This window comes from Lepeophtheirus salmonis, chromosome Z (genome assembly GCF_016086655.4).
Source record: "Lepeophtheirus salmonis chromosome Z, UVic_Lsal_1.4, whole genome shotgun sequence".
In the NCBI taxonomy this organism is placed as follows: Eukaryota; Metazoa; Arthropoda; class Copepoda; order Siphonostomatoida; family Caligidae; genus Lepeophtheirus; species Lepeophtheirus salmonis.
Genome location: NC_092584.1, coordinates 940977 through 954920, shown reverse-complemented (window position 1 = coordinate 954920; position 13944 = coordinate 940977). Strand labels below are relative to the sequence as shown.

At 30.8% G+C, this 13944-nt stretch overlaps 1 protein-coding gene and 1 long non-coding RNA gene across 3 annotated transcripts; both read right to left on the bottom strand.

Moving 5' to 3' along the window:
* Window positions 1–3403: 3403 nt before the first annotated feature.
* Window positions 3404–5802, bottom strand: LOC121130545 (uncharacterized). Of its 2 annotated transcripts, none has more exons than XR_005868743.2 (4): window positions 5671–5802; window positions 5423–5610; window positions 4213–5371; window positions 3404–4155 (listed from the first exon to the last, which is right to left on the bottom strand). It is a non-coding gene; the product is annotated as an uncharacterized lncRNA (long non-coding RNA). The 2 variants fall into 2 exon arrangements; XR_011783852.1 differs by having other exon boundaries at window positions 5469–5610.
* Window positions 5803–7190: 1388 nt separating this feature from the next.
* LOC121130384 (uncharacterized) lies at window positions 7191–9815 on the bottom strand. Its single transcript, XM_040726130.2, has 2 exons — window positions 9073–9815; window positions 7191–8072 (listed from the first exon to the last, which is right to left on the bottom strand). Exons 1-2 carry the CDS (start codon window positions 9551–9553, stop codon window positions 7741–7743), a joined length of 813 nt encoding a protein of 270 aa, XP_040582064.1. The 5' UTR covers window positions 9554–9815; the 3' UTR covers window positions 7191–7740.
* Window positions 9816–13944: the final 4129 nt, after the last annotated feature.

Sequence of the window (13944 nt, the reverse complement as noted above, 5' to 3'; positions counted from 1 at the left end):
TCAATATATTCTCGCTTAACTTCGCGTCCCTACGCTTTTAAATAACTTCGGTACGAAGTTATTTTCTTATTATTAAAAGGTTGCGAAGATTGAATTTCAACTATCCTCTGTAGTTGACTCTAATTTCGAGATAGAAACAAAAAGTATGACGTGCGTCCAAGCTTGTACAGGATACAACATCCATTCAAAATGAAAGTCTATTCATTAGTACGGGCAATATAAATATGAGCCAATTAGAAATAAATTGACCCCTGAGCACGAAGAGGAAATAACTTTTTAAATCATTTGAATTTCAAATTATTATTTTCGTGTACCGCCGGGTCCCAAAACGGGATGCAACCCAAAGCCGATACTTAAGTAATTAATTAGAGTCCCTCATAAACCCTCAATGGTTCCCCGAATGTTGGAATGTTTTGGAGTTTCGTAATGCTCAATTCTTATAGGCTTAAAATTACAATCTGCGATATGTTCCTATTATGTAACTCGATAAAAAAATGAAAACTATATCAACATACCATCATTGATAATTAATTACAAGCTAAAGAAAATCAACACAAATCCCACTTGGTACATAGCAAAGACATATGGTAGGCTGAAATTACTCCGATGTCATCTTTAATTCTACTCAAAGTCCATCAAAGATTCGATATGAAGTAATTTTTTTATTAAACTATTTGGACCGATACTTTGGTCCTGACTGTTATTTCAGACCGTAGAGCGAAATTGAATCGTTTTCTAATCGATTTTTTTTCCTTTTGTATTAATTTATAGATGATTTTTTTTCGGTCTCAATCTATGGACACATTTCCTATCATACCCACATGATTTATGAGTTGTATAGATATAAATATGCAAAAATTTAAATTCTAGGTGAGGGATGGGCAACTGGCGGCCCGGGAGCCACACACGATCCTCGTCCTCACTCATTGCCCCCCGGAAATAGATAAAAAATGGCAATGTGGCAATCTAAGGATAGTGCTGAAAAAAAATTGGCCCTCTTTATCATCGAAGTTCCCCGTCCCTGCTCTAGTTCCATGTTCTTAATTTTGGAACACATCTGACGTCACTAACATCTATATAATAACTGAAGATCTAATTTTAAATGAGATCAATTTTTTTGTAAGACCGATCGTCACTGTATTTTTCTTTGAGACCGATCTCGAACGAATTTTCCTTTAAGATCGGTCCATACCAAAATTCGAACCGATTTAGGATTTTTAAACCGAAACCCCATACTAGATGAAGCCAATACTATAACGTCATACATATCATTTTGGATACATGAGTTTTGAAACATTCGATTTGAGCAGTTTGACAATTTTGTGGCTCATGCAATTGCAAAAATATAATTAATTAAAATAAAAAATGTCCTTTTTACTGTTGACCCGTAATAATGAAAAAATAAGAAATAAATTATGACTAATGAAATAATGATGCAAGAAAATAACGGAACTCATGAATATATAAAATCACACAACCTATTGTTACGTTTATTACAATTTAATAACGATTATGAGAGTTTGAATTTCCCTAATACTATTTAAATACTTAATAATATATATGTTTTGAACAAGTTTTAAATAGAAAATGGTACGTGAAGATAGTTATAAATACATATTAACCATGCCATTTAAATAAATAAAAATGTGCTGATAGTATCAGTTATTATTTGGTATTTAGAATAAACAATACTGCCATTTAAATATGCATTTTAAGATGAAGAAATTGAAACATGTACAATTTCCGAATAAAAGTTGAAACTTCCAGGGACATCCCAACTTGTACAAAGCATATAAATAATATGTAGACTCTAGAGAGAGAATAGACGAAATCATAAGACATAAGAGTCTTATTCAAGGTATCATATTCAATTCTGTTAGCAAGATCATTACATTGAACTCAATGCAATAATATTAAAAATAAGTGACAAATGTTGATCTGATTGTCAATGTATGTTTTTCTAATGTCTAATTTTTCTAACAAGTCGTTACCTTTATTGTATCACGCAGCCCTTCCTCCAGAAAGAAACATTAAGAAGACCCAAAAATCATTAAGTGTTCAGCCAAATAAGTCAATCACACCAACTGCTATTTATCTCTCATATGCTTAAGAATATAACTGTCATATTATTTCTTCGCCATTTTTAAAATGAATTACATATTATACAAATCTACATAGTATTTTATCGATACCGTATTATAATATTGCTTAGTAATATTTGATTAAAAGAGTAGTTATAATGTTATATCTACGTAAATTGTATGCAATCAAGGCAAAGAAAATAGGAATTAGTCCATCTATTTTAAACATTGCAAGAAATTATATAAAAATTTTAATGAACTAGGGGTTTTGTTTGTGTTTTAGTGTCGTTCTATTGTTCTTGGAAATTTTATATTGTCATAGCATTTTTCTATGTTCTTAGATACTTTTACTATTTTTGTGATTTTGGAAAAGAAAACCTCAGGTTACGTTTATTATCCTACATAGTATGTGTGTGTGATGTACGTTCCGCTTAGAAAAACAATGATAAAAATGCATTTATTTCAAAAAATGGAGACAAATATAGACTTTAAACATTGTTTAGAATTTTGAGTTACGTATGCGAGCCATGTTTAGTTCTGATCAGACCAGATCCCTGGGTTCTGGAGAGCAAGCTGGATTTTTTGCTAATAAGTTGATTCTTTTTATAAAACAAGATCGAATCCCCATGTCTCAAAGTTTTTTATAGGGTATGGCTTGTTGATTCGAAAATGCACCAAAAAATCAAAAATCCAAGAAGCTAATTATTATACAAACAGAAAAAATGAGAAGGTATATTAAATACGAATTAAAAAAAGGGAATAAAAGAAGAGAACGTTTTAGAAGGAGATCAGATTAGCTGTCATAACCTTTCATTTGATCAACTTCAATCAGCTGTGACCACGGATCAGCGAGATAAAAAATATTAGAGTGCTTACTTGATGAAAAAATTGAAGGGGAGCTGATGAATACAAAAATATAAGGATCAAGACATTCAAATATTATATACTAAATAGTCGTTTCGTCTTACTTAATAATGTGGGGCCTAATGGATAATGAGGGTTCTCAACTTACTTCAAATTAGTCTCTTATCAAAATGGCAAGTATAAATATGTAAAATGCGAAATAGTTCATTATTAATGTTATAATAATTCATCAACCTCAATTTTCACTATTAGGAAGGAGTATCATAATTCATCTTTAACAGGAATATCTACGACTAGTATTTAAATTCGCCTTGAATCGCATGAAGCCTATATAATACAATGAAGAACATTTTCATAATTGATTTTTTCTTTTAAATTCCTAATATTCTCGTTGGTTCTAGTTCATACTAATTTTAATAAAAAATGTTATAGAATATTTAAAATAAATAAACATCTAATCAATGAAGTATCATTTATTTAAAAGAATATTATATACTAATAAAATAAAGTCTTTCAAATATTATTGATATTTTTCAAATTATTTATTCTTAAACTGTATAAGATTCGTGAGGACACTACGAATCTTGGTTCCTTCTACAGTCTCAGTTTCTAGCTTTCCCAAGAGATATAGTTTTATTGTGTATAACATCGAGCAATTGCTTTTGTAAGGGAAAATACATGATTAGATTCTGGAGATGAATCAAATATATGATCACTAAGGCATTGAAAGACTTAATTTTTACGGAAACTAATGTTTTTCAAAACTGTATAGCTAATTTTAAGAGTTAGACTGTAATCTCTCGGCAAAGTCCGTTTTGTAGAATTCAAAAGTATTTCAATCATTTTTTCATTTTCTAGACAAACTTGAATTACATCCTTAGAAGAATAGGTTAGTGCTGTTTGATGCGATCCTCCCCAATCTTTTTGTTTTATCAAGGCATAATCGACCCTGAATTCGTTGTCAAGACACCACAAAGATGCAATGCATAATTGACAAAAGATTATTTTTTCCCAATTTTTTCACTACAAATCCGATAAAGTAAGTGATGACCACTCTTTTAAAGTTCGAAATTGCTATGCAAGAAGTAGGATTAGACACTTTGCTGTAGTTACGGTCGATCTGCAAGGGACTTTTATCAATTAAGCCATGTTTACGAATAAATTCCATATGGTTGCTATCCATATTTATCTGGCATATTCCTTTGTTTCCCTGGAAAGATGGAAAGGTGGTGTTATCTTGACTTAAGCTATTTCCTCTCGTTCCTACTTTAATCTCATGTTGAATAATCAATCTTTTATAAGCGGAGGAAAACAGTCTGACCGAAGGATTATTATTATGCCTTTTGGCAGAGCAAATTGCACAGAAGAAAAGTTCCAAGGGATCTCGACTTAATTTGTATGTTAGAATATATTTTAGATAATTTGTTTCTATAAGAGAATTAAATAAGTGTATAAAACTCTGAATTACAATCAAAATCCAAAATATTCTGATTTTTGCTTTGTATTAACAACTTCTTGACCACTGCAAGTTTTTAATTCTTTGATATAGTCGTAGCTTGATTCCAAGAGAGGGCGCCAATAATCATAGTTGGATCTTCTTAATTGGGCTTTAGTTGAGCTTCTTAATATATTCCGAGAATTAACAATGTCAAATAAGGCGTCAAATATTCTAATGAACTCCACTGTAGCCGTACAGTTCGAACTTTTTTTTGTGTTGAAGATCCTTTGAGAGCTTAGGATGCCAAATTTATTTTCATTTTCATTCTTCTCCATTCAATGTGAGCTTTACACAACTTCGTTCCAGCTCTCAGACCTTCATGTTTATGTAATAAGTACAGTTCATTGATAAAGCTCCAACGAATCTCCTCTCCTTTTTGATTTACCATAACACCAAAGGATGCAAATGTATTCCTCACGAGCTTCATCATATGGTAAATATCAAATATAACTGCTATCTTAATTTTAGGATTGAAAGGATGAGGAAACGTAGTTTCCATATTATTTGGACAGAGAACAGCTCCAAGGACGTTAAACATAGCAAAGTTGTAAGAGGGTCTATCACATGTAGTACTAGGAATGATTATACCCGTATCATACACTTTATTCAAAGCCGTACGAGCCAAATTTGCCTTATCTCTCCCAGATAATCCATGGATCATAAAGTTTCGAATAGGTATTTTCTAACTACCATGTATGATCAATGACTATATTTACAAATGGCCTTTTTCAATCATGCCATCAGAATTAATTTTTAGAGTACTGTCTTCTTCATAGGTTCTTGGCTTTAAGATTCGTTGATGGGACTCTACTTTTTTTAAGTGCATTGGAAAGTTGAAAATTGAGGGCACTGCTCCATCAACAAACGTGCACTTAACTTTGTGCAATTTACTATCAATTGCTTTAGAAGCGCTGTATTTTTAGGAAATCTGAAAGTAGAATGTTAGTTATAATATATATGGAATATTAAATTAACTAACAAGGATGCTAAAACATATGATTGTCTTATAAAGTTATGAAAAATACTTAGGGAAAAAAGCTTATTTTCACATTATTGTGGTTGAGTTCACATTTTTTCAACAACAATTTACTAGCAAGATCGTGCTTTGGGGATCTAGAAAAAGCCTCCGTTCTTAAAGTACAATTGAATGCAATGAGGCCTTGAACTCTACGAATAAAATAATAAGAATGCATCAAGTTCCAATTATATCCACTATGGCAAACTTACCTAATATCCAACTCCTTTTGTAAAAATTAGAAGGTTATTTTATTACTAATTATTAATTTAATAAGATGTTAAGAATATTATTCGTAAAAGAAAGGCTTATGTTGACATAATAATTGAATGTTTTGATCCTTATGTGTCTGTGTCGTTCATCAGCTGAACGCTACAATAAAGTGTCCTCGTTATTCTAAAGAGTAAGCACTCAATACTTAATAAAATATATGACCACCCAAAAATCGACAGGTTCAAAAGAGGGACCCATGCAAAATTTTACCCTCCTAGGCCCAACCGTGTGGGCTTGCATGAAGGGCATACACAGACACGAGTAACCTTGAGAATCTGTTGTGGAGTCATAATTATAAGGCCTTCTTGGACTCAGAGATGAATTGAGGATCGACATTCATTCTTGCCAATGACCTTGTTTATTTTCTTCTTCCCTCGATCCTCCTTTGTCACAACTAACGACCTATATATAATATAATAACTGGATGTACAACCTATTTAATAAAAAGGAGGGGGGAAACCCCCGTATAATAACCGAAACACAAAAACCATTTTTTTGCAGCTCAAGACTAGATAGGGACTTAAATTATACTTCAAAAAGTAATTGGAGTTTCAAAAAAAAATGAAATTGGTGAACATTGGAATTTCGTTTTTTTTTTTTCAGGTGTAAAAAAAATGAACTTCAAATGAAATATTGGATTAGTAAATAAACTCAACTTTGTAGGCATTTGTCTGGAGATATGATTGCATATAAATTTGGCTCATAAAAATTGATGTTTAACTAAAATATCTGTCAAACGTCAATTTTGAGTTTTTTAAAAAGAATTGCTACAAAACGATATTTGTTAGACATTGAATTTTGAACAATCACTTTTTCAATTTCCAGAACATATCTTTACATAATTTTTGCAAAAAATGAACCAGTTATCGAGGTTTATCGAACATTATTCCTCATATTTTTTTTGTTTTTCGTAGTACAAAACTAAATATTGGTAGGTTTGTGTTCCTCTTAAGGATTTCAATAAATGTTTCTTACAACTTTTTTTTGCAAAATTTGTACAAAAATGTTTTTTTTGCAATTTTCTTCGCGAATTTTGATTAAATAATTTTTTAAAGTAAATAAAAAAAGGACTTATCATCTAGACAATTTTTTAATGTCTATATGTTGGTATGTTATTTGATGTTTATAAGACAATATTTATAAAAAAAAAGTTCTTAATAAATCCAAGAGAATTAGAATTATCAGGATTTTCTTCAACTACAACGAAATATTCATTGTATAATTGTTACTATATTTTATTTTATTTTCTCAATTACTTTGCCTATTTTCAATGTGAATTCCATCTCCCTCCTTGGCCGGTGCAACGCCGGATAAACCTTTGGTAGTAAGGATAAATAAAAGAAATTTAGATGACTACTAATGGCATCATGGTATTCTTGGGAGAACTCTGGTATATATGAATATATATTTATTATATAATATATCGCAGAATACATTAACAGCAAAAGAACAACACATATCTTAGTCGCCATAACAAACAGAGCTACGCGCACAAAATAAATCATGGAATTTATTTATTAAACTCGCGGGATATTTACAAAAAATTTGAGAAATGAGATCAATAATAAGGTTGATAGGATTTTTAACAGATAAACTAATATAAATATAACATTAATAGAAAAGATTTTATTGAATGATACTAGACTTATCTTTCATATATCAAATATTATCTAGTGACAAAATTTTTGTTTAATTAATCTGTAATCACAATTTATGTTGTGTCATCGATCCTTATTTAGGACTGATGACTGTACAGTCCCGTCCAGTTCAGTCTTGCATATATGTCCTAAAACTTATCAAGTTTGGTCATTTATGGCGTCGTGCAAGGACTCATAGGACCGGTCAGTAGACTGGACTGAATAGAATAAATAAGGACTACCACAACACTAATCACAATGAATGATCCGTGATCACGAAAAATAAACGTCATCATTTGTATGTTACAAACTTAGAGGGGGGGGGCAAAAAATTAACATTAAATACATCATTATTTCATTCAAATTGTTAACTTAAATACATATAAATATTTCTTCTTCGGTCGAAGTTACTTCAGTTTTTGGAGTGAATCTGGGTTCCTCTCTCTCTATCAATATGAGAGCCTTTAGCAATTTTTTTAATTCTGAAATCCTAGAACATTTCTTCCCGTTGAAGAGATTTGATACTCTTGAAGAAGGAACAAGAGAACCCTGGACAAACATCTTGAACTCTAACTCTTGATCAAAAACAACAGAACACACGATTTGATGACCAATGGTTCCATCTCCATCGTCGATATGGATAAATAGGAGTTCGTTGCCGCTTTTTCGTAATAGCATCTCAAAATTGGTAGTTGTATCATTCCCTATAATAAGAATTATTTAGCTGTTATATTTAAAAATGAGTTATGTTGATAAAAATAAATTGAACATTGTATTGCAAAAAATATATGTAAGGCCGTCAACACAAAAACCAACTAGAATGATTTTTTCTCAAAATGGAGTTTAGATTACGTATTTATTCCATCAACAAATTATTCTTACTAACCGTTTGGAGATGTAAATTACACTTAAAGTACGCAAAAATGGTTGTCATAATAAAATAATTATATAATGACAGATTTTATGGTTGAAAGAGGGCATACTGATGTCTCTTAAATAAAATAAAGTCTATAAACTATATCTGAAGTTCTTGGGGATCTTAATTCATATCCCAAATTTGAAAACTATGTGGCTTTGACGAATTATCTTCTAATTCTATGAACTAATTATTCTGAAGAGTGTTTCGCAAATTGCACTCTTTAACTAAGTAAAATTGATCATCACAACAAAAGAATGTGAAATTGATAGGTTTTATGGTTGGTTGAATTGGTCATGACCATTGGGATGACCAATTTAAGTCTCTTAAATCAAATAAAGGTATCTTAATTCATCCCACAAATTTGAATACAAAGCCTTTAATTGAGTGTAAATATTTTTATTATTCTATGAATTATCCTCAGTTTGTATGAACTAATTTTTCTTATTAACACTTTGAGTGTGACACAATTTCACTCTTAAATTAACCAAAATCGATCGTCCCAATAAATGATTGAGAAATTGATAGATTTTAAGGGCTATATGGGGAACAATATAAGGCTTCCAAATCAAATAAAGGTTGTAAACTATTGCTAAAATTGTTGGGTATTTTAATTCATCCCACAAATTTGAATACAAATGTTCATATATTGGGATTTTCTACTTTATATTATTTTTTTTCTAGATTCTAGTTATCTTGAAGCACCTCATTCATCACAACATATATTATCACAATCCCTTTTAAGACTATGTATAATGTACTATAAACATATAAAATATTGAACTTGCTAAATTTTTCATAGAGATCTTGTAGTGAATAGAATGTGTCAGCCTCGATTCGAGCTTGAGCCTCTTTTAGCAATCTAAGTCCATTCGCTTTTTGTCTGTTTTCTGTGAGGCATTTGCTTTCTCTATGACAGACTTTGAGCTTACTCATATGACTGGGTAGATCTGGAAAAATAACTGGAACGGATCCTTTCTTTAATCGACGTCTTTGTAGTACCTTCGACTCTCTGTTCTTCTTCCGATAGTCATTTACATCTTTTGACACTGTTATAAATGAAGATTCGTAGAAATGTAAGGAACAGAGAATCGGAGATTTTTTGGTATTTGTAGGATACGTCCAATTCGCCCTCACTTTTTCAATGGCCTCTATCCATTTCTCTCTCTCCTTGACGTTCGATGGGAACTTATGAGTACTTATATTCTCCGTTTTTTCATTTCCCAAATGACCAGTTTTACATCCTGGGGCAATACAACGATCCGGCATTTTAATAGAAATTATTAATTAAATAAATGTTTAATGGATATTATTATCAAATAACAATTAATGTAGCTGGAAGTACGCTACAATATATCGAAAAATAACTTATTCCAGGACTGCAAATAATTTTTTGGGATGTATATATTGAGTGTAGAGTCTCGTGTAAAGACAAATCACATATATTTGTTGAATAAGCCCTGAGTTATATCACTTTTTCTAAGACATGTAAAAAAAAATCTTTTATAACAAATCCTAACAATATGACGTCAAACATTCCTTATTATTAAGTTATTATGTTTATCTTATTTGCGCCATCTATAAACGGTTCTTTTAATTTATATATTCCAACGCAACCTTCCATTAATGTAAAAAGTGGAAATCAATGAATACAGAATAACCATTCCTGGGGTCGTAATTCAAATAAATACTTGAAGATAGATTGAAGCGTGGAAACTCCATTTTTTTTTTTAAATTATTAATGATTGTCATTTTTTCAATCTGTACTATAAAATAGATCTGAGAAATTCATTTCAACAGTCTAAATTTCTTTGTTTTTAAGTGTTACATTAAATATAAGATTTCTAGGGGGACATATTAGGCAGTAGGACTGATATTTTTTGATTTGCAACAATTTGGCCCTCAGCCCTCGAATCGTACTTGAAAAAATGTATGTAAGAATGATTTTTTGCCGCCTCCCCAAGTTTTTAACATATCAACAATGACTTATTTTTCCTAACCCGCATTTATTGGGACCAGTTTATTCTTAGGGCCGCTCCTATCAGTCCTTGAGACCGATATTTTGGACTGTGAGTACTTGATCTGATTTAAAATATTAATAATCAAGTTAGTGAACTCATCAAGGATCGAAATATATAAGCTTTAGGACTGATATGCAGGACTTAACTCTACCAAACCGATACTGAACTAGACGAGAATGCAGTCTTTAGTTCTAAATAAGGGTCGACACAACATTAATTGTGGGTAATGATTACAGATTAAGTAAAGAAAAATGTTGCCACTATAAAAATGTATCTGGTTATTAATATAATTTAGTTAAATTTTCCCAGTTGATAGGCAAAAGTGTACTGGATCTTACAATTTTGTTGACCAAAGATGTCAGTAAATTGGCGAAAATATATATATATATTTTTTTTTTTAATTTAAATTTTAAAAGTCAATTTTGAGTTAATTAGACTTATTGAAGCTCAATCTTTTTACATCGTGTTTTATCAGACGAGTTCGTGAAATAAAACTTAAATTAAAAGAAGATATAATGAAATACAAAAACATTATATATTATTAATTCCTTTTCCTCTGAACAATTCCATAAACTTAGCTCACGCAACCTGGGTTTATTACTATAATTGGTGTATGTCTATTTAACCCAAAAAAATAATCTTCTGCAAGTCCGCTTTGAGACCTCCAGGTGATATAGCAAACATCTAGTCAGCCTTTGTTAGAGTTAGGATAATTTCCTCTACTTTGCATCTCAATGGAGTTGTCCTATCACACTCATAAAATATATTTGATTCTCCCATCTAGTCAAAAGGAACATGTCCTAACTCTAACTCTTTTACTTCCCTCCTCTCGAAAGCGTTGGATTCTTCATTTTATAAATGTCTTTGAGAGGTCAGACTTAAAAGTCGTGTTAATTTCGTTCTTAATTGATTTGCTGGGAAGAGACTCAAGGTCTCTGTAAAATGGAGTGAACGGACCATGTTCATTTGGTATTTCCAACTTCCTCATCAAAGCAAAAACGTCTGAGGACGATGTTCTGTTTTTGATTGCAAGAGTTGACCTCTGGAGGCTATTCCTGTGTGATAGAAGAACTCTCCTCTACTATTGATCCTTGTGTTAAAGTTTGAAGGTTCAATCCATAGATAAATGTAATCGCATTGTCTCGTAGCCAAATTAATTTGTGATAAAGGAACACCCTTTTGTAGATTTAAAATTTAGCTAATGATTGATATAATTTAATATTGGTTTATTATTAGTTGAGAGGTATCAAATTAAAATTTACCAGATCTCATCTTTTGTTGACCGAGAACGTCCAGAAATTGAGAAATTTAAGCTCTTGCTTTAAAAGGTCGATTTTAAATATATAAAGTTATTACCACTCTTTTTTTTTTACATGTAACACAGTTCATGAAGTATCATGAACAAAAAAAAAAAAATTGTAGAGTAATTAGGGGTAGATGAAGTATATAGATTTAATTATTATATTTAGAAAAAAACAAGCAAAGTCATCAATTTTTTTAATGGATCCCTCTATTTTTATAAAGTATCTAGAACAAGGATGGCCAGCCTTTTCATATAATGGACCGCATTGCCATTAAAATATTTTAATGTACCAAATAACCTATTAAATTAAATTTCATAAAAGATGGCTGCATAAAACAAGAACCATTAAGTACATATTTATTTCAAATTGATGGCAAATTAATTCAAAGGCCAAATCTAATTCTTCAAAGTACAAATACGTAAACAAGTGCCAGTTTGGTAACGTTGTTCTGTGACGTCCGTAAGATTATATATATATATATTAGAGTGTTCGCTATTTTTTAAAGTTGACCAAATTCAAAATTATCATGGATCATGAAATGTGCTTAGGTATTGGTAATGACCTCCTAATTTTTTTTCCGTACCATCAAAAACCCTTACCCTCCATCCGGTATAAGTTCCAGCGTTCCGGAAGTACTTTAAAATGATGGCAAATTAAAAACAGAAAAAAATCTTAGCATAATTAAGGAACAAGAAAATAAAAACTTATTTTATAATTTTTTTGAACTTGTTAGTAATTTTTTTGACTTTATTATGAGGTCGGTTTTGTAAGTATAAAAACTCATGAAGTAACTATTGACAACACACAAAATAAATAAATAATTATGGATTTTTATTTATTCAGCTATTTATATAATTACATTTTTTCATGAACACGATAGAAATGTCAATTAACATATATAGTTTTTAAATCTTTGAGTAATCAATAAATTAATTAATGAAATCAGACTTTTGAAAGTTTTATTCAATTTTGATCTTGAGCTATTTTTAACAATTAAGTTTTTTGTCTTTTCTCTTGATTAATAAATCCTAAAAAAAAAAGATTTTTCTCGGTTTTCTCATAAAAAAATTTCCCAGAGGAATAATTTTTCAAAAAAAAAATTCATTTGGGGAGAGCTATATCCATTCCAGACACCCCATCCCTCCGGACGCCCTCTTGATGAAGTCTCAGAAAATATCAGATGACGTCAAATATTTTTCAATGCATTATGGCCGTTCTACACATTTTTATCATATTGTGATAATTTTCTAAAAAATACTAATTGAAGTGAGAATGAGTAGTGGGCCGCATTAAGCAGACCTAGTGCGGGTTACGGGTTGGACATCCCGAATTAGAACATATATATTATGATTTCCGTTATACAAAAGAAACAAAAAGAATTCGGAAGAATAGTACTATATTTAGTGATGAAGATTGAGTGCTTATTTTAGCTAGCCTGTTGTTAGAAGTTGGCTAACTGGAGAGTTAATTTTCTTTTGCTCATCTGTTATTGAAATAAACAAATGCATCGGGTGATTATTTCACGCACCCTTATTTTTATAGTATCACGCAACCTTTTCTCCGGAAAGAAACAAACAATAAAGGGCCCACGTCAGTTGGTAAACAGGCAATTAATGTCCCACTATGGGACTACTGTTCAATTATTGATGAGAATGATTCACAATTTAAAAGAAACAAATTCAAATTCAACTGTTGCGTCTTGACGAGGGAGAGACACAATCTTATTTATAAGGTGGAGAGATCCAGGATGACCGAGAGACAAAAGGAGAAGAATTCACGTGGAGGAATAATGTAACACTATTTTTAGATCATGTGTATTCTAATTATACTCTAATATATTTACAAAAGACGAGACTATTTATAACACGTAAAAAACAGTACTTATAATACATAGACGAATATACAAGAAGATAAAAACATGTAAGGAAATATTAAATACATAACATCAACCAATCAGAATACTGATTACGAGAACAAGAAGGGATTTTTTTTAGTGTGAGAGGTTGCGAGATACCAGAAAGCTAAATACCTCTACAATGTGATTGTAACAATGATTCTATTAATAACTTAAAGTTATGTTCTAATGGTAATTAAATTGGATTATTCATTTTTGTTATCAGCAGTCATTAGTAAAAATGTAATCTTAATCTGGATCGTATTTAGGTCCAAAATTCGGATAAAATGCTTATTAAATTTGAAGCAAGTATTCGTCAAATTTTGGTTTCCAATCTAGATTTAAAAGCTTAGGTACTGAAAGGTTACTCGAATATTTATGTCTAAAGATCCGGACACGAAAAATGGATACATTATTGTAGGCACTAATGTGGAGACTCGG